At 40.6% G+C, this 20,551-nt stretch overlaps 1 protein-coding gene across 1 annotated transcript in view; it reads right to left on the reverse strand.

Moving 5' to 3' along the window:
• The window catches only part of MRPS27 (mitochondrial ribosomal protein S27), a 49,320-nt gene that overhangs the window by 7,484 nt on the left and 21,285 nt on the right, over nt 1–20,551 (reverse strand). Inside the window, exons 5-9 of the mRNA XM_054178103.1 lie at nt 10,451–10,565; nt 9,771–9,849; nt 8,333–8,448; nt 5,839–5,941; nt 3,171–3,313 (exon numbers count right to left, since the gene is read on the reverse strand). Coding sequence (XP_054034078.1) covers nt 3,171–3,313; nt 5,839–5,941; nt 8,333–8,448; nt 9,771–9,849; nt 10,451–10,565 — 556 coding nt within the window. The remainder of the gene's footprint in view (nt 1–3,170; nt 3,314–5,838; nt 5,942–8,332; nt 8,449–9,770; nt 9,850–10,450; nt 10,566–20,551) is intronic.

A 20,551-nucleotide genomic window follows, 5' to 3' on the forward strand; every position in this document is an offset into this window, starting at 1 on the left:
AAAGAGATACCATTCTAGTCTGAAATGAATGGAAGCTTAAAGCCTGAGAGTAAGTGACTGATGATAATTGGGCAAATAACTTGAAAAGATTTACTCCAAAAACATACAGTTAAGAAAATTAATTTGAAAACGTCTCTTTTAGATAATGGTATTCAGACAGAAAATAAAATTACACTTTGGAAAAGAGCCAAGTTCACAAAACTAGAGTCACGTTTCTCTAACCTTGTCAATGTGCAGGCATGCAAGGACATCCTGTTCTTCTTAGTGCTGATACAGGTTTACTAGACTTGCATAATGGTCAGCCTAATCCTGCCCAAAAAAGGTCCATGATACTACAGAAAAATGGATTTATTGCACTTGAAGTTGTTTCCACCATGACTACTGCTGAATTCAGTGAAAACCAAATGAACCCAGTATTAACCTGGCTGTGCTCTTGATCCTCCACCTTTGAGAATACTGCATTTTACTGTGTCCAGGTCTGGGTCCCTCAGTTTAGGAAAGATGTTGACTTGCTGGAACGTGTCCTGAGAAGAGCAACAAAACTGGGGAGGGGTTTGGAGCACAAGGCCTGTGAGGTGAGGCTGAGGGAGCTGGGGTTGTTCAGCCTGGAGAAGAAGAGGCTCAGGGGAGACCTTACTGCTGTCTACAACTACCTGAAGGGAGGTTGTAGCCAGGTAGGGGTTGGTCTCTTCTCCCAGGCAACCACCAGCAGAACAAGAGGACACAGTCTCAAGCTGCACCAGGGGACATTTAGGCTGGACATTAGGAAGAAATTCTTCACAGAAAGAGTGATTGGCCATTGGAATGGGCTGCCCAGGGAGGTGGGGGAGTCACTATCACTGAAGGTGTTTAAGAGAGAACTGGATGAGGCACTTGATGCCATGGTTTAGTTGATTAGATGGTGTTGGGTGATAGGTTGGACTTGATGATCTCGAAGGTCTTTTCCAACCTGGTCTGGTCTATTCTATTCTATTCTAGTTGGAAATCGTAGTTAAAAAAGTCTCACATGGATTTTTATCGTAAAATCTTACTAAGCATTTAGTTAGAAAATGCCAGATAATGCAAATCAATAGACTGTAGTTACTTTACATCACAAAGACATGGATCAATGTATTTTCCTTGTTTTCCTCTCCACACTGGGGTCACAAAAATGCACAAGAATTATTTTGATAATAACAAACTGTCCTGGTTTAGAGCTCAACAGATCCTCCATTGCCCTGAGAGGGACAAAAGAATGACACACAAATGGACTGTAAAGTGATGGAAAGTTTACATGGAAAAGCCCTTAGTGTTTTACAGAGATTACAAAGAATAGTGACAAAGATAGCCCAAAGAGTAGAGTCACTCACACCACACTCAAAGCCCCCCCAACACTTCCCTTCTTCCCACATGAGAGTGTACCCAAACCCCCCAGGGCTCTTTCTTCCCCCCCCACTGCTAGGCTAGTCTAACGCTGGCCAGGTCTGAGACTGCCCCCCACCCCCTCCTCCTAGCATTACTAAGAGGCCTTGAGATACTCCCCTATCATTACTTGACAGGGAGCATCTCCCACAGGAGCAGAGAGGGAAGAAGGAGGGAGAGAATGACTTTGCAGGTGAATTTGTAGGGCTCAGGATTTATGGGTAGAAATATGCTGTTTCCTGTGTCCATCTTACTGGGTTGGACACTTGGGACACTGGAGGCGTAACTTACATGGCAGTTAACAGGAGGCACCCAGCCTACATTGCCACACAAACCATTCTTAGTCCTCAGCTTGGTGAAACCTGTGAGACTTGTGCTACTGTTTATATACTGCTACCTAAAATCTGAAGGAGGCTAAGTACCTCTTCAGGGAAATTTCTTGAGTGGCTTTCAGTCACTGCTTTTGGGGCTCTACAACTGCATTGGTACAGACACTTGCAGCATTAGCAATTACTGACTAGTAATCAGTAGTGAACTTACTGTGTAACTTCTTAGTTGTTCACTGAACAAAGTAAATATGTCTCTGTGAAGCAATCACAGCTAGATATTACTGGCATTTACTATTTCTACTGTATCGGTACACACAATATAGGATGGGATCTTCTAAGGACCTGTTGTACCACAGCAGATGCAGCAGATGCAGCCTTCTTTCAACACTAGAATGTTCATCTACAACACAAGCAAGCTGAGGAGTTCCTTAATTTGCCTGGGGTTTGTAAGCAGAAAAAATCACAAGCATATTAGGCTGAGTTCTTCAGACATGAAGTAAGGAAGAAATTCTCAAATCCACACACCAGAAGAGGTACTTCAAAATGGTGGAAGTTGCAGATGTGATACTTCTTTCCTTGTACTACCCAGTATCACACAGAGCTGCTTCCAAGCATGAAGCAATAGATAGTAAAACCTGTTCAGCAGTGCTCTGGCCTTTGTCACGGGAAAAATAGAGATTGCAAGCCTAGTAGTGATGCTAGCAAGCAGGAGATTGTCATCACCAGAAAACAGTACCAAGAAGAGGAGATGAGACCTCAGTGCTGTTCCTGTGCTCCAGCCTATGTGGTGGTGGTTTCTAAGTTAGTCCTAAAATGACTGATTCCAGGATCAGTCTGGTGCCCCACAGGACTCTTATGCCCCAAGTCCCTTAGTCAACGCCGACCTTCTAAATGGACAGAATCTACCCATCCTCTCCAACTGAAGGCACTAAAGCTCTTCTTGAAATCACTTTGTACCATTTTTGGAAGAGTATCACTGAGGCCACCATCTCAGAAGGCACAGAATACATGGAATTCTATGACAGGAGAGGAACAAGCAAAGAGAAGAATGAGATCTGATATTTCATCCTCACTGCTAAGAAGTGTGCATTTGACTGAGTTCAAAAGCCTGAGAAATAAAGGTGTCCTCCCATCCTAACTCCAGTGCACATCCTGTGACACAGACCTAGGTGTCTCTGTAAAGAGGTGAAGACTTAGGAAATGTACTTAAATCATTTGTGGCAATAACACTCATTCCCAAGGACATGTCAGTAGACATCATCATTGGCTCATCAACTGAAGCAGTGGTTCTGTTCTAAACATTACTTCCATCTTTCAAAGACCTCTGAAGTACCGCTCTGCCTCTTTCTTATAAGCAAGGCACAGAATTCACAGGTTTTTACTGGACTTTGGATTGCATGGAATTCTCCCTCTTCAGCAGGTTATAGCCTTTATACTTACCACTTCTTTGCAGATTTTGCTGTCTCCTGATGATGAAGCCACATTTTCCATCACCTGCAAGGCTCTATTCAAGTATCCAGGTGTCCACATCAGTGGCATTAGATTGTACACAGCTCTTAGCCCTTGATTCAACTCCACTTTCCCTGTCATAAAAAACCACACTTCAGTGTTAGTACATCAACACTTGATTTGTGACCCGTGACGTGCAGCACCACCGACAAGGTGGCTTTTCTTCTGACTAGTACAAGAGAAATACCAAACTTATGTAATATAGAAAATGTACACCATGTTTCAGGTGGTGAGTCCTAATTTCTAATTATTGTCTCTCTACAGTTTTGATTTTGTTGCTGTCAATGTGAAAAATAACAGCACTTCAGAGTAACTTACAAGAGTTACTCAATCTAATTTGCACTCAGGCTACATGGTGCTATGTGTGGCTAATTGTGGACACGGCTCTGCTGGGTTAACAGTTGGACTTGATCTTAATGGTCTCTTCTAAATGATTCTGTGATTCTATGACTCTGTAACAACAGAAATCTATGAAACATACCTTATTCTTTACATGAAAGAGTACAGTTTAGAAAAAGCTAGGTAATATGTACAGACAAATAAAATAAATGGAAACAGCTGAGGTGCTTGAGGCTACTCTGTGCCCATAGATATCCTTCATTCTCTCAGAGGTATGTTCCATTAGTGTTGGCAAGACAGTGGAATATGTGACATATCAGTAAATAGATTTTGATCCACTGAATGTCAGCGTCATGGAACAAGTACCACTGCTCACAGCAACAGTGAAGTGTGTTTTTGAAATACATATATGACTTAACCAATCTATATGACATACAAAACACTTGAAACTGAACAGCAATGGCACAGCAAAGTTCCCAGCTGTGTCAGCATGTCCTCTGGAAAACAAACTACAGCTCTATGGAAAATTCTGATTTCAAAGAAATTTTCAAAATTATCCCTTTTTGTCTTAGAGTCTTGGTGAATTCTAATCAGCATCCTAACTGCCACCACACATCATATTTTGAGGCCACATTTTAAGAACAAGTGCATGTTTTATTGCCCTCAATAAATTCTGGAATAAAATATAATGTAGTGGAATAACGGCATAATCTTTAATTGATCAATTAATTTAAAGCAAATAAACATTTTGTAGAGAAGTTAAAAAAAAAAAAATCTATCTGAATCATATTCCTCTAAAGGTTAGAGAAAATTCAAGAATTACTTATCTTATTCCTCATTCTCCTTCCCTCTGGTTCTGGGTGTACACTCATCTAACTGCTCTTTAATAATAAATCATATCATAAGCAGTGAAGACTCTTTAACAGATGCAATCTGCTGTTCACAACAGAAACAATTTTACAGCAAACAGAAAACGTTCTAAACATCACAGTGTCACAGTACCACAGTATAACTAAGGTTGGAAGAGACCCCAAGGATCATCAAGTCCAACCTGTCCCAACAGACCCCACAACTAGACCACGGCACCAAGTGCCACGTCCAATCTCCCCTTGAACGCCTCCAGGGACAGTGACTCCACCACCTCCCTGGGCAGCACATTCCAATGACGAATGACTCGCTCAGTGAAGAACTTTTTCCTCACCTTGAGTCTAAACCTCCCCTGGCACAGCTTGAGACTGTGTCCTCTTGTTCTGGTGCTGGTTGCCTGGGAGAAGAGACCAACGCCTTCCTGGCTACAACCACCTTTCAGGTAGTTGTAGAGGGCAATGAGGTCACCCCTGAGCCTCCTCTTCTCCAGACTAAACAATCCCAGCTCTGTCAGCCTCTCCTCAAAGGGCTTGTGCTCAAGGCCTCTCCCCAGCCTTGTTGCCTTTCTCTGGACACGTTCAAGTGTTTCAATGTCCATCTTAAACTGAGGGGCCCAGAACTGGACACAGTACTCAAGGTGTGGCCTAACCAATGCAGAGTACAGGGGCACAATGACCTCCCTGCTCCTGCTGGCCACACTGTTCCTAATACAGGCCAGGATGCCATTGGCCCTCTTGGCCACCTGGGCACACTGCTGGCTCATGTTTAGGCGGCTGTCAATCAGCACCCCCAGGTCCCTCTCTGTTTGGGAGCTGTCCAGCCACTCTGACCCCAGCCTGTAGCTCTGCATGGGGTTGCCGTGGCCAAAGTGCAGCACCCGGCACTTGGACTTGTTAAATGCCATCCCATTAGACTCTGCCCATCTGACAACATAGTGGTTTTCAGGCTTTGCCCTCTGAATTTCTTGAGGTTTAAGGATTTAAGGATTAAGAAGCTCACTGATTGGAAATAAGAGTCTGTTGTCCATAACCTTAAATTTGTGCTATGGAATTCTTGGTGTTTTTTTGAAAATGTGTTGATCTGCAAACAAACCAAGCCTACTGCTCCTTAAGAATGTCCTCTTCCATTCAGCTGCCAATCCAAACCTGTGGGGAGCCCTAAGGTAGGTTCTGAAGCTGTGTGATAAAGGGCACACCATTCAAATCAGCACTACCCTCTGGGCTTACAAAACACATTCAGCCTTAACTCTGTAACTGTTCTTTCTAATATTTCTGCCTTTTTCTGTCATAGCCTCCTCTTTCATCAAATTTTAGTAAAGCAAGGATGCCAATGCCAATTTAATTCAGCCACTGAAAATGAGAGAAAAGATGACTGTGAGAGTGCTAAAACTTACCAAGGAGTGCATAGCCATACAACTGGGAGCTAAAACCCACAGTGGTTGCTTGCTTTAGACCTGTAAGCACTAGCGATGCTCCAAGATTTCTCTCCTCTTCCCACTGCAAGGAATGTAATAATCCACATGTTGCTTTCATCACACATTGTACAGCAATGAAGAATCATTAAATATGTCTAATATTCAGAGCTACAGTACCTCCTGAGGAACAGTACACATTATACTGAGAAACACAAATCTCCTTCCAGAAGACAATAAAACACAAGTGATTGAGATTCTTCATGGAAGTCAATTGGTACATTTCCTTCAGGACAGAGGGTTACACCAAGCACTGTCTCAGTCCTACCACCTGCTTCAGTGTAACACCACTGAAGATAACAAGTACATGACTTCTGTACTAGAGCAACCTTTTCTTTTAAGGGCCTCACTATCCCCATTAGAATAGGAAAATGCTGAGAGAAGAAGGTGCTGCTACTGCCTGTTCTGCGTCTAAAATGTGCACTGTGAGAAGAAAACATGCAACTCCCTAAGCTCTCTCTCCAGCTACAGCGAAGTACAGGCTGTCTGTGCCAGACTGCCAATGATGGCTAAAGAAGGGCACCCAGTGAGTAATCGTATTAAAACCACAACAGCAGAGCGAATTTTGGTTTGCCATGGTACAGCACAGTACATTTTTCATGACCAGAGAAGCACAAAGACGAAGGATAAATACCTACTTATTGCAAGCGAAGGGAGCTGAACAACACCCATGGCTAAGGGTATGAGGAAAAGAAAGCCATAAAAGGCAACGTATTGGATGACATCTGTCTCTAACACGGTTTTTATAGCAGGGTACTTCCATGTCTTATTACCTTACAACAGGATACAAATATCCCTGGTAAAAGGAGAAGCCTTCTGAAAAATTCCCTGAGGTACACTGATATTTAAAAAGCACAAATATTCAGCCTTCTGGTTTAATGCATTATTCAGAGGTGGCTTTTCAAGGTATGCTACTTTTTTGTGTCTCCATTCAGGTGCTACAAGAATTTGCATGTTATCATGTGACACAAAATGTCATTACCTGACAGCTAGGCATGGGCCACATGAAGATAGTGAGTGATGCTGTTTCAGCACTCTGGCTGAATGTTACAAGAAAATCAGATGCAATTGGAAAAACAGGGACTTAGCCATCTAGATTCTTTTGAAAGCTAGCCCATTTGGCTGCAAGAGCTGGAGAAACTGTAAAAACTTAACACCTCTACAGTGGAAGGAAGCAATCACACTGCTGGCTTGCAGCACTCGAGGAAATTTTGGACAGCGAAGACCAGTCAGGCTCTCAATGGGTGTGTACAATGGCGGAAAAGTAGAAGCTCTCTATTGCTTCTATTGCTACTGCTATACATACCAACATAATCACATTGCCCAAGATTCAGCTCTTAAAGTTAAAAAGCATTTGATCAAACTGCTGGACTCTAAGCTACAAATAATGGTCTGTCTGCAATAGGCTGACCTGTCTCACATCTTGGGAAAAGGGAATGGGATTATCAGGAGTAGCTGAGCAGATCTCATAATCTTGTCTACACTCACTTCTTAAATCAAACACAGCAAATTGGTAGTGAGCATTACAAGGTTGAAATGGCATTCTGCATGATGTATACATACTAAAATATGGCTCACTGGTGTCTTTGAATGGGGTTATTTTAAACTGTGTATTAAGTCACAGCTATATAAATATGCTTGCCTTAAATGTGTTGTATGTCCACACCACCCTTGCTTGTATATTCAGCTTTCATAAAATGCTGCACATACACAAAAAGCAGCTGCTTAAAATTATGAACATGGCAGATACCTATTTGCTGGTACCTAACTGAGCCCCTTCTGGAAAGGCAGAATTATGCCACTTCCAAGAGCCTGAATTGTCATGCCAGCCTTAAGCAAGATGTGAATAAGAAAAACCTAATCTTTGGAGACAAGAGACAAGTAACCAATTTAATTTAAATTTAATTTAAAAACAAGTAAGTATTAGAAACCATGTTCTCCACAACAAATACAATACTAAAAATGCTAGGTAAAATGCTTTATAAATCTGCAATATTATGAACTTCTAATGGTAAGCAATCATTACCTTAACAGGTTACTACATAATATGCGACAGGGTTTTTTTTTTGTGTTAATTGATAAATTCCTCTTTGAATTGAACTGTTATTTCATAACCTTACAATGGGCACACATTACATCCAAAAATCCCAACACACCTTCTCTTTAGCAGAAAGCAGTAGAAAGGGGTGATATGTTATTTGATGGCTTTCATATTTTGTTGTTGATTTTCTTCCCCTTTCTTCTGCTGTTGCAAAAATAATAAGGAATAAGGAGGGGGGGAAAAAAAAGTAGTAGTAATTTTTTCCAGGTAATCTTAGGGGAAATAAAATATATTCAAACTTGAATGACCAACTGACTGTACCACAACATTTAGAAACAGAGGCTATGTGCATCACTTTAAACATGGTCAGCTTACCGTACATTCAGACTTTGTTGCCAGGTACTGGTACAAAACATAGAGAGAAAGAATCTGTGTTGATAACTCATCAAAACTTTCTTGCAGCATAATTTCTGTGACTACTGCCATAGCATCTATGGAGCAAAACAATACGTAAGAAACAAGTGCAAATTTACACAGCTCCCTTTAACACTCACTTTTGTTCACTGATACTTAATTACTGTGGTATGCTTTGAATTAATTGGGAAGAAAGTTAAAGACTTCTAATGACAGTAATACAGAATCAGTCTTCCTTATCTGGGTTACTCAAACATACTGTGAGAAGGAAGAATGGTGTGAAAAGCATGAGACCACAGCAGAGGAGCTTTCCAAATTCAGCGCTACACTTAACTGGTTCTTCTTTGGTCAGCCCTTCAATCATTAACTTTTTTCCCTTTTTTAATCTCTAAAAAGAACCTTCTTTGTGCTTGTATTTAGATTACAAACAAGAAAAGACTGGCTTAAAATCACTGCCCTTAAGGTGACAAGAGAGTACAATGGAGAGGAAATGTTGTCACAAATCACACACAGCACTCACTGTATTCAGCAAACAGTGCTCTGGAGGAGCTCCACAGGGAGTTTCTGTGATACTCCCTGTCAGAAAGGACAGTTTGTTAAACAAAAGGCCTTGAGCCTGTCACAGAACAGAAATGGAGATGGAATAAAGATGATTTCACAGGTAAGGGGGCTCTAAAATAAAATAAATATATGTAATAATTTGCCATTTAGAAGAACAGAGTTAGTAGAGACAGATAATGGTTTGACTTGATGATCTTAAAGGTCTTTTATAACTGAGTCTATGAGGACCTTCATGAGGCAAACTACAGACAAGTCCCCCAGTTCTATTGTCCCTTTCAGTTATTTGTTTTACAAGTGGCTGCAGTGAAATTAGTATCTTAAATATTTGCCATCAAACGTAGGATCATTCATCACAACACCCAAACAGTCGATAGTGAAAGACAGACACCTCAATATGGCAATTCAGCATAGCTAGCTAGCTCAGTACACAGATAGGAAGTGTACAGTCTAGAGATGTAGCTTTTTGAATAGTTCAATGTAGCTAAGATTAACTCTGCTAAATATATTTTGATTCCTGTAATACTCTAGCTGTCAATAATAACTCCCACAATGTCATCAGCAGGTAAGTCAGACTTGTAAAATCTGGTGAAAATGGTTTCCATTTGGAATGCAATTAATCACAGTAGAAACTGTGAATTATATGCATTTCAAAATTGTCTAATAAATAGAAACCCAACAGGAATTAAATATGAATATGCAGAAAAGCAATTTAAAGAAAGGAGAAGTGGTTTTAAGGTGACCTCCAAGAAGATTTCAATGAAACTTTTAATTCAAAGACATGCTCTGCAGATATAACAACATGTAACTATAGATGTAGAAATGGTACATATTTTCCTACCTTCGTATTTCTTCTGCTTTATAAAACAATCCAACAAAATATTGAATGTAAAATTATCTGGGAAAATTCCATACTGAACCTGAAGGAGGAAATAAAAAAATATTGTGAAAATATGCTGTTCAAATCTTTCCAAGCACAGTGCCCCAGGTATCAGAAAGATCAGAATCATGGCACTGCACACCACTTCAGTATGACAGTCAAGCAATGGAAAGAGATTAGCATTGCTCCTGTAGTACACATCTTCTAGTTTTGTATATACTTGATTTGCTTTTTGGCATTTTATCTGAGCCTTTGGGAACAGAAGGTGCATTGCCAGTCACGTTTTTATGCCTCTCCTGCATGCAGAATGTGTTGGAAAACAACACTGTTTAAAACAAGAAAGCTTCTTAGGGCTTGAGCACCTCTCCTATGAGGACAGACTGAAAGAGTTGGGGCTATTCAGTCTGGAGAAGGCTCTGAGGAGACCTAATCGTAGCCTTCCAGTATCTCTTGGGAAAGAAGAGGAAATAAAAACCATTAAGAGCTTCAGCTAAAATGCAAGTGCAACATTAATTTTTGAGTTGACAAAGAAATATCTGGACTTAAACCCACAGTTTATAGAATGTGTCTGCAATAGGAATTTCAGGTAAGTCACACTTGTCTCAAAAATCTGATCAAATAGATGAATAGTGAAATCTTACCTTGTTTTTTAATGTATATAAGGCTTTGTCTTGTGCACCGTATTTTAAGCACTGCCTGATCCAACTGTGGATGGTCCAGTCTCTCAAGTACCAGCTATTTGAACTATGGCGAAATCTAAAGGACAATAAAAGGTCCAAGTGACAGTATGACTCTTTGTTAATACATAAACAAATTCTCTACTCAGCAAACTAAGTTTCAAAACCCCTGACTTTCATATCTCAGATATAAATCTGTCTGCATCTTGACTTTGCAGACAAACATTGCTCTTCAAAGAGCTCCATGTAGCTCTTGCAAGTAAGAGAAACAAAACTTTGACACACTTTTGTACATGTACAAAGGGTGAATCTGACCTTTTCACAAATGCATAATAGTTTAAACTTCTCACTTGCATGAAATTTTATAGCTTTTCCACCAAAAAGATGACATAGTTTACAAAACAATAGCTTGGTATATTTATGAAGGCCAAATGAGATCGCTATAAACATTAGTACTTTCTAACCTTGCTCTAGTGATTGCGTTAACACTGCAGTTTCTGGTCTTACCAAAGAGCAACACTGCTCCATCACTGGCAAAATCAACAAATACCAGAATTACATCAAAATACATCCGGATCTGACTCTTTGAAGCCTGTGTAATCTGTTATCTCCCACCCTCTCTAACTCAACCCTCAATTCAACCACTTAAGAGAGTTCATTGTGGCTCAGTACAGGCCACCCCTGGGCTGCTGTATGCTTCATTTGCTTTGGGAATGCTTCATCAGTAAGGCATGACTCATGCATGGGGAAACACTGCTGGCGACTCCTCCCCTGCCTCCTTGCACTGTTTCTGATGGCTATTTCTTTAGCCTGTTCTAAGACACAACATGCCACGGCTTCAGCACTCTTCCCAGGCAATCTCTGGTGCTCAAACAATTTGTAAAATTAAATACTTTTAAGTTCAACCTCTTTGACTTCACTCCTGTTCAGACATAGACACTTTTCTCTTTATTTGGAGAAGTGGAGACAAAAGACACGTGGAGTTTTAACTTCTGAAGACTCAAAACCCAAGTAGAGTCCGGTGGCAGGAGCTGCTGCCTTGGTCCTGGGTTGAATTTCACACCCCAGTATGAAATGATGCACACAATCTTTCTCAATTGAAAATGTATGCATGGAAAAACAGACTCAGTCCCCAGCACAGAAGTGACTGCCACTTCCCGCAGAAAACACTGATAACTGAGCTGGGCTTATGTGCAGATGTTTGAAGCCTCAAGCCAAGCTGCAGCACCATTTAGAGGCAGGGCTGCCTCTTCCATCTGAGTGAGCATGCTTTCCAGAACATTTATCAGATTAACATGGCCACCAACTCTCCCCTTCAGTGAATCTCTGTGCATTGCATCCCACAGCTGACAGCTACACAGATGACCAAGCCTGGAAAAGGATTGCAGCCTTCAGAATGCAGAAGACATCCATGCCAAAAGCAGAGCTCAATAACTACATAATGTCTAAATAATGGTTTTGTAAGCTGCACATGAAATCTTCCCATTAAATTAGAATTAACAAAAAAAAAAGAAGAAAAAAAAAGGAAAAAAAAAGGCATGCTTTCAATATTACATTACAAGCATCCATTTTGTTGCTTTAAGCGCTTCCAATTTTCTTCCTTCTGGAGTTGAAAAACTGGGAACAGCATGAATTTATATTGCTTTTATTAAAGTTGTGTTTCAATAATGCTTACAAGCACCACCAATTACAGGCATTTGGATTTAACCATATTTTGATGTAACAATTATCTAATTGCTACAGACTGTTTAACCAGCCAGTTAAGAGAGGTCATGGTCCAACACTAGTACCCACCAAAAAAGCTGCCAGAATCTTCTAAAATAGTTTCATTAAATGGTTAATATTGTTTCACAAGTGGAAAACAACTGACTTGTCATAAAAATATCACACCCATTCTCTCAAAGACTTAAGCCTTTCTTCTTTTTTTGTCATCTTTCATACTAATCAGTTACACAGGAGGGGAGTAAACACTTTTAAAAACTCACAAACAAGGCAAAGGTTTTAATGGATCTGAATATACACCTTTCAGCAGAGCTGCATTTATTCTCTTGAGTACAATGCAGTGACAGTGAGCACTCCAAATAACTCCTGCACCTCAGGAATGCTACAGCATGCTGTAATGGTGAAATACTAGGTTTCAAAGCCAAATTACACTGTGGCAGTAAAAGGCTTAATAGGAATTCAATGTGATGCAGAAATAAGATGAAACTGATCCTTAATCACCACAAGTTTCTGGAACTGATATGCACAAGATTCAGTCACATTACAAAAAAACAACTTAAAAAAATATCTTTGCATGAGCTTTGTAGGGTTGGGACTGATCTCAGTGTGTGTATGGACAACCATGGGATGCATCAGATATAATTACTGTATATTACTATAAAGACCTTTATGTTCAGACCAGGTCTCCACTGTGCTAGGAACAATGCAAATTAAAAGCAAACAGCTTCTCAGCCAAAATAATTTTTCTAGTTAATTGTAATCATTAACTACAAAACAGTTGACAGGGAATGAAGAGAGTGAAATGGTGCCAGTATTTTTCTGTTTCCATGTCAACAAGAACATAATACATATGCAAGTACATGACCCCTCAACACTACACACTTTCATTAATCTATGATGTGGAAGAACGAGATTTATAAGTGAAAAGGAAATGTGTATACATCAATCTTTAATTTTTTCTGATCCATAAAATGCTGGGATGAGCTCTGCCTCCATTCTACAAATTGAGAAGTCATCAGAGTATCTGTTTTACAGCTAATACAGAAAAACTAAACAAACATTATGGCAGACATTTTTATTTTGAAGGGAATGAGAGAAAAGAGGAGTGCTGGTCATTTTGACAAGTATTAACATCTTCCTCCTTCTCTTTCTCCACAAAACAGGATATAATTAACCAAGGCAATATGTTCAGGGAGAGATGAAAAAACAGAAGGAAGCCAAAACTGCAGAGAGCAGAGGATTCAGAGTGATTAAATAAAGGAAGCCTCTAGCAATTTCTGTGTGTTTAATGGAAGGACCAGGAGGTTATCCTGCAGATGTCTGCTGCTGAAACTCATTTTTGTGAGAACTAATAAAAACTCAAGAAGCACAAGATTCTTATAATGTGTTCACAAAAGACAAGGAGATGCATCTATAACACTATTAGGGGAGCTCCCTGTTGGTACACTTTTATGTTGATTGCTAAAGAATCAGTATGGTCATCCCACCAGTTACTGAACTCAGAACATCTGCCCCTGCAGAGACCAAGAAGAGTACCTCTAAGACAAGCTGCTCCTGAAATGCCAAGGTAATTGTGAATCTAATAGCACAAAGTGTAACGTTACTAGAAATCTCCTTATATTTGAAATTCAAATTATGCAGTACAGAAACTTGATTTTCATTAAACCACTACTCTGTACTTGTATAATTATTTCAAGTTGGAACAGATACACTCTGAGTGTACACACTCTCAGTACAAGGCAAACAGAACATTTTTAGCCAAACAAGTACACACTCTCCCTTGGTCACTAACTGGCCAGCACATTGTGCCACAAATACCCTTTTAGTTTACTGATTTCCTGTACAAGGCCCTGTTGCTTACTATTTACAACAGTGCTGAAGTACTCATGCTGTGTTAAACAAACTGAACAACGGAAAATTTATCAGATGCTGAAAGCGTTTCATGGAATGCTCTACTAATACAGCAAGCACAACTTCTGCTGCTGCCCTCCCCTGCTGCAGAAAAGCTGAGTTGCTTCCTTTATTTATTTATTTAACATAATTTTTCAAATTTCTTTGGTGCCATCAAGTGGTGATGCACTCTAGTTCTGTTTTCACATACCTTGTATGCTCAAGGAAGTAATACAGCAAGCCTGAGAACAAACAGAAGCACCAAGATACTGGACCACATCATCTCCCTTGGCTTGGCATGGAGGAGTTTGTTGCTTTGGGGACACTCACAAATGAGGAAGCTGGGGAAGGAAAATTTGCTGGATTACAGAAGTAACCTGCAAGTACTGCAGCTGGTTTATGTAAGTAAAGCCAGCTCAGCAGCTCTGTTCTAATTCTTATCAGAAATGCCCATTTTGTTCTCTGGCCTTCTTAAGGGTCAATCCAACTCTGCTAAAGGCCATCCTTGTGCCATACACTATTCTTCTCTTTTCCCTCCAGGTGTGAAAAAGGAGAACGAATCCTCTTCCTTTTTCCAATGTTGTCTGAGTTAATGAGGAAGTATTTTGTAATGGTCTACTTATCCAGTGCACACAACTGTACAATCTCTTAGGCCTCCAGACTTCTTCAAGACTTTCTAAATTTCACTTGCTAATTTTGCATTATCATACATAAAACCAACTCCCTAAATACTACTATGTTCTTCTATGTTCTTATGCTATAGATATTCCTGTACTATTTTTTGCCACATTGCAAGGAAACAAACAAATAAACAAAAGGACACTGAGCAATCTCCATGCTTTCATTATTTTTAATAGACATTACTTAGATGTGTTACTGTGCTTTTTCTCAAACAGGTGTGAGGTACCAATTGCTTTATCGTCTCAAACAGGGTATGACATGGCATGGCCTGACAGTGTGCCTTAAAAGGGGTAGTTCTGTGGAGATGGGAGCTCCTTTTCCTTATTTTAGAAGTCCTGCAACAGTGCCACTGAAAGGCAAATGTGCACACCACTCTCTACACAGCTCTGGAGGCATCACCCCGGCCCCAGAAGAGTGATGGAGGACCAGAAACTTCTGGGTGTCCACGTGCTTGCAGTAGGCCTGATGTCCACACAGCCATTCCTGCTGCACCGCTCCCTCTGTTCTGTCCCACTCCACACTACCCACACTGCTTCACAAAGTCTGTCCCCTGGCTCCCTCCACTCACTCTGCTCTTCACTCTCCGCATGGCTCCCTCTACCTGTGCCGTTCTGTTCCTCCACCATTACCTCTGAGGGCCCCCTTTTTCAAAGCGTGCAGCTGCCACAAGAACTTGGGACTGTGCCTGCGATTATTCGAGGTGAATCCAGGGAATGGTGATGTCTCTTCCTTGGCTTCTGGACCCTCTCTCTCTCTCTCTTTCTCTCTCTACTTTTCCCTCTCCTTTTACTCCCCATTCTCCCTCTGCACCTCTCTAATGTAATAAACCACATTAATCAGCTGCTTGGCATCAGTTCATCTTTATGTAGTCCAAGGGAAATGTGAACCTTGGCACAACCGCTCCTTGCTCACCATGGTTGGTACAGGATAACCAGGTCAAGAGGTTTCCTATGTTTCTAGTCCTATTGTAGGATCTGGTCCATGAAAAGAAGGCACATACGTGGCCATTGCCACTATAACGTATTTCTTCTACCTATACTTGAGATGTCTCTTATTTCTTTCAGAATGAGACAGAAATCTAGGTTTGCATGTTCATTCATTTTAATTAGGAGGGTGACAAATGTCTTCTCATCCACTTAAAATCTTAAAGAAATCCTGAAGCAAAATATAAGGACACTTAAAATGAATAAATTTAGTAAGAAATGTCTCTGTCAGACAGAAAGAAGCTCTCAATGGATGAGTCCAAAATCACTCCATGTTTTACCCAAGCCAAGGGGTGTGAAGCTCCTTGGCAATGCCATGTGTTTTTCTTCCCAGGCACATTTTTTTAAGCTACAGTGCATGATCCAATGAATTCCAGGCAAGCTTAGCTTGAAAACTGAAAGGCTAAAGAAACACCACCCAAAACTCTCCCTTTGTTTGTCATTTCAAGCTACAGGCCTTGGGAAAAATTGTCTGTATTTCAAATGTACCCAGAGGGGCTGCTCATGTGTTAGTGTCAAAGGCAACAACTCTAAAAAAACCAAAATCTTCACTGACTGAAATTTCCTTTTTAACAAGAACAAACCTTTATTTTTCCATCTTTTCTTTGCCTGCATCTCACCCTACAGTTTTTTTTAATATTCACCCCTTGAAAATTTCACAGTCCTATCATGCACTACTGGCTACACTCAAGCAAACAGAGAGGAATTCTTTCCTTTTGTGATGAAATAAAAAGCAACTGGCATATGAAGTATAAGAAATTATCAAAAACATTAACAGAACAGGTTTAAAACAAATCAGATGAGTCAATTATAATAGAGGATAGTCTAATACTAAGGGAAAACTGTGGTCTTGTACAAGAACAGAAGTCATTTGCAGACTCCCTGAAAAAATCCCACATTCAGCCCATACTCAGTTTTAATTTTCATTGACTTTCCCTGATCTTTGGTGTTAAACTAATTAAGCTCTTGATTAATCATAAAATTAATTCTTCAAAGTTAGGCTCACTCCACCTCCACAGGAATGCATATTTCTTGCACAGCATGTTTTGTTCAGAAGTTGCACAGAGCTGTAACACCATGTGGTGGTTTGGCTCTGGCCAGATACCCACCAAGCTGCTCTATCACTCCCCCTCTTAAGTGAACAGGGGAAGAAGGGAAAGAAAATATAATAGAAGCCAGGGATAAGATAGGAGCAATTTAATAACACCAATAAGCAAACAGCAATAGACCACGCAGAAGCAAAAGAAAAGCAGAGAGAGAGATGGTAGTCTCTACTTCCCATCAGCAGGACGGTGGTCGGTCTCGGGAAGCAGGGCTCTCTAAACTTGGTGGTTCCTTGGGAGGATAAACACCATGGATGAATCCCCAAACTTCCTTCTTTCACTTCCTTCTTATACCTGAGCTGACATCATATGGTATGGAATACCTCTTTGGCCAGTCTGAGTCAGCTGGCTCAGCTGTGTCCCCTCCCAAGATTTTGCCCACCCCTCAATGTACTCCTGGGGCAGGGAAATGTTGAAAGGACACAGCTTGGATACTGGATTTAGCTGTAGCCAAAACACTGCTGTGTTATCAACTACTGCTGCAAAAAACCACAGCACTAGAACGATGCTGTGAGGAGAATTAACTCCAGCTCAGTTCAACCCAATACACACCACTGACTGATGTGGCCTCAAAAGAGGAGGAGCATAAGATTCATGAGTGGAGCATAGGATTAGATGGGTACATGCTGTTCAGGAAAGGCAGGGAAGGAGGAGAGGGGGCACTGCCCTCTACATCAAAGGCCAACTGGAGTCCATGGACCTCCACATGGGGATAAATGAAGTGGTGACAGAGAGTGAGGATCAAAGCAAAGGCAAGAGAAAGTGATGATAATGGGAGTCTGCTACAGGCCACCTGCCCAAGAATACAGAGTGGATGAGGCCCCTCTATAAACAGATAGGAGCAGCTTTGCATTCATAATCCCTGGTCCTCATGGGAGATTTCACCACCCCTACATCTGTTGAACAACACCACCGCAGGGCATCAGCAATCTAGGAGGTTTCTGAAATGTACTGATGTTAACAATCTCCTCCAAGTGGTAAAAGAACCCACAAGAAAAAGTGCTATGCTGGACCTTGTCCTCACCAACAAGGAGAGAAAATATTTTGGGTAGAAGTGCATATTACACAACCATTTTAGGAAGCCTCAGGATATCACCATCTCCGAACAACTGAAGGGACACAATTCAGTTGCTCAAAACCACATTCCTGAAAGTCCAGTTTCACAAAGTCTCATTCTAACAATGACTACTGCATACAGCAATCAACCATATATTGGCTTGGATTCTTTACTGACCTAGCCACTTTGACAGGCAGTTACAAGACTTGATTGAGAAATGACAAGCTGGACTTCTGATACAACAAGCATTTCTACCAATTGTTGATAATCTGTATCACTAAATGCTCCTCTTCTTTTTTTATGGATTTAAGGCATACTTGTGAGTAAAACACAAGGAACAGACATTTTATTTATATATATATATAAAAAGGGTAAAAATACTGTATCTTCTGCCATCAGGTTACACTAGGCAGCCTTGAAACCCTTTAGAAACATTTGCAGAGCTGAGAGCAAAGGAATCCTTTGGCTCAGTCAACTTCAGTATCCCACAGGCTTGCTTCAAACCTTTACACTAATTAGTTCATACCAGACTGAAAAAGCAAAGTCTGGGCTCAAACAACATACTGCTTCTCTGTACATTCCTTATCCCTGGGAAAAACTCTTCCAGGCTATTCAATGAGTTTCCTAAAAAGCTGCTCTCACCACACAGATGCAAAATACTCCAAACTATACACTCCCGAGAAAACACCAACAGGCATTCACTTCTCAAAGGAACTTGAGTTAGGATTTCTTCTGTATCAGCTTGGTTGAAGGTGCTCTGTATGCATCAACCTAGTAAATATAACATCAGTCACAGACCCTGTCTGTTCAGAAATCAAAGGTCTTAACATGTAAAAATCCAGTATCAACATAGCTCCTTGTTCAAAGTGTAGTATTTAAAACAAATCAAGTCAAAGGAATGTCACCAGCTAAAACTGGCCATTTAGAATGCTCAGTGTGACTGTTAAAGAACATTGTGATGGTACAGATATTTTTAAAAGAAAATGAGGTGCTGCCTGGTTTAGTTTCATGAAGAAAATAAAACCATGTCATTTTATCAACATTTAGAATTTTATTTCAAATACAAACTACGAAGCAAGCAATCCCACTTTTTGTCTTTACTCCTTTACAGTCAAGACAGATTGATGAGGTAGAAAGCCAGGGAGATCTGCTCCACTTCTTGTTACTTACAGATATAACCCAAATTAAAGAAACAAATAAACAGATTCTTGAATATAGTATTTCTATTTTTCTCCTCCTCCTATGATAATAGTGTCTTGTTATCCAGCACTGTCTATCTCTCCCACTCTTTTTTGGAAAAGATCAGCAGGAAAAGTCAGATTTTCTTCTCACACACATGAAGAATCCATACTAATGTCATCATAAAGCTGAAAATCACCCAAAGAGTCACAGTCAACAAAAAAGAAGAGTTGTTGCAGTTTGAGCTGGGTGCCCCCCTGGGGTGTTCACTTCCTGTGTCCAGAAGTCCAGCCCAGAGGGATGGACACAGGAAATTGTGTATTTCCTACCATAATTCTTTGCACGACTATAAGATCCAGTGCGGAGTCTGGCACTTCCTCTTTCCTTCCCTCTCCGAGACTTGGTAACTGGGGGAGAGATCTCCCGGCCATGGGCCTGATTGGGCCCAAGGCCACAGGGGGATGGGCAGTCTCAGGCCTGGCCAGCTGAGACTAGCCCAGCAGAGGGAGGGGGAAGAAGGAGCCCTGGGGGTTTTGCATGCACCCTCAGGTGGGGATGGGATCTTTCTTTGTCACTGCGCTTTGAGTTTTCTGTAACATTCACTGCTTTCTATTTAAACTTTCATCACTTTTGCAATCCGTTTGCCTGAGTCGTTATTTCTGCCTGTGGTGGGGAGGGGACCTGCCCCAACCCATTACAAGAGTATTGTCATAAGAACACAAAATGAGCAAGAAGTCCAACATTGCTCCAAACCATTGATTGTAAAGGACACAGCTCTGTTAAAAGTACTTCTGGACACATAGTTGAAATGACTGGTTTTGAACATAAATGCCATTAATAATCTTGTGATCGAACAGAGAGTGTTATAGGCTGAAGAAAACACATGGAATGATGGGCATGAGCAGTTGCTATAGTGACTCTGATAGGATACTCTCTAGTGCCTTCAATTGTCCCTAACCAGTCATGGTAAAGTCTAATTTAAAACCAACTCTCCCATTAATTACATCTTTCCCTAGTATCCTGTAATTCAAAAACATAGAGAGACATTCCACATCATACAACACACCACTCTTCTTGCTCTGGGGAGACTTTTGAATCTCAGCAATTTCGAAGTGCGTCAGGCTAAAAATTGCTGCAACAAAGCTTGATGAAGGGTCAGTTCTGTTGGAATCTTTATTTGTTACTCTGAAAACATATTAACACAGAGGTTGCAATATAAGGCATAGATTAATAATTAATAAGTAATATGATTATTACCATTTTACTAGCCCAGTGATAACCACTGTTACTTCAATTAATTCTCCACCTGTCTGAAAGCCAGCAGGAGAGTTATCAATTTGATTTTTCAAAATAAACATGTTTATGATAGCCCAGTTGTAACTGGTGGTATCACCTTTCGATCCAGAAAGTCAGTTTGTAGCAGAAACTTGGGTACCAAGTAGTACTGGGC

The sequence above is a fragment of the Dryobates pubescens genome, chromosome Z (assembly GCF_014839835.1).
Source record: "Dryobates pubescens isolate bDryPub1 chromosome Z, bDryPub1.pri, whole genome shotgun sequence".
In the NCBI taxonomy this organism is placed as follows: Eukaryota; Metazoa; Chordata; class Aves; order Piciformes; family Picidae; genus Dryobates; species Dryobates pubescens.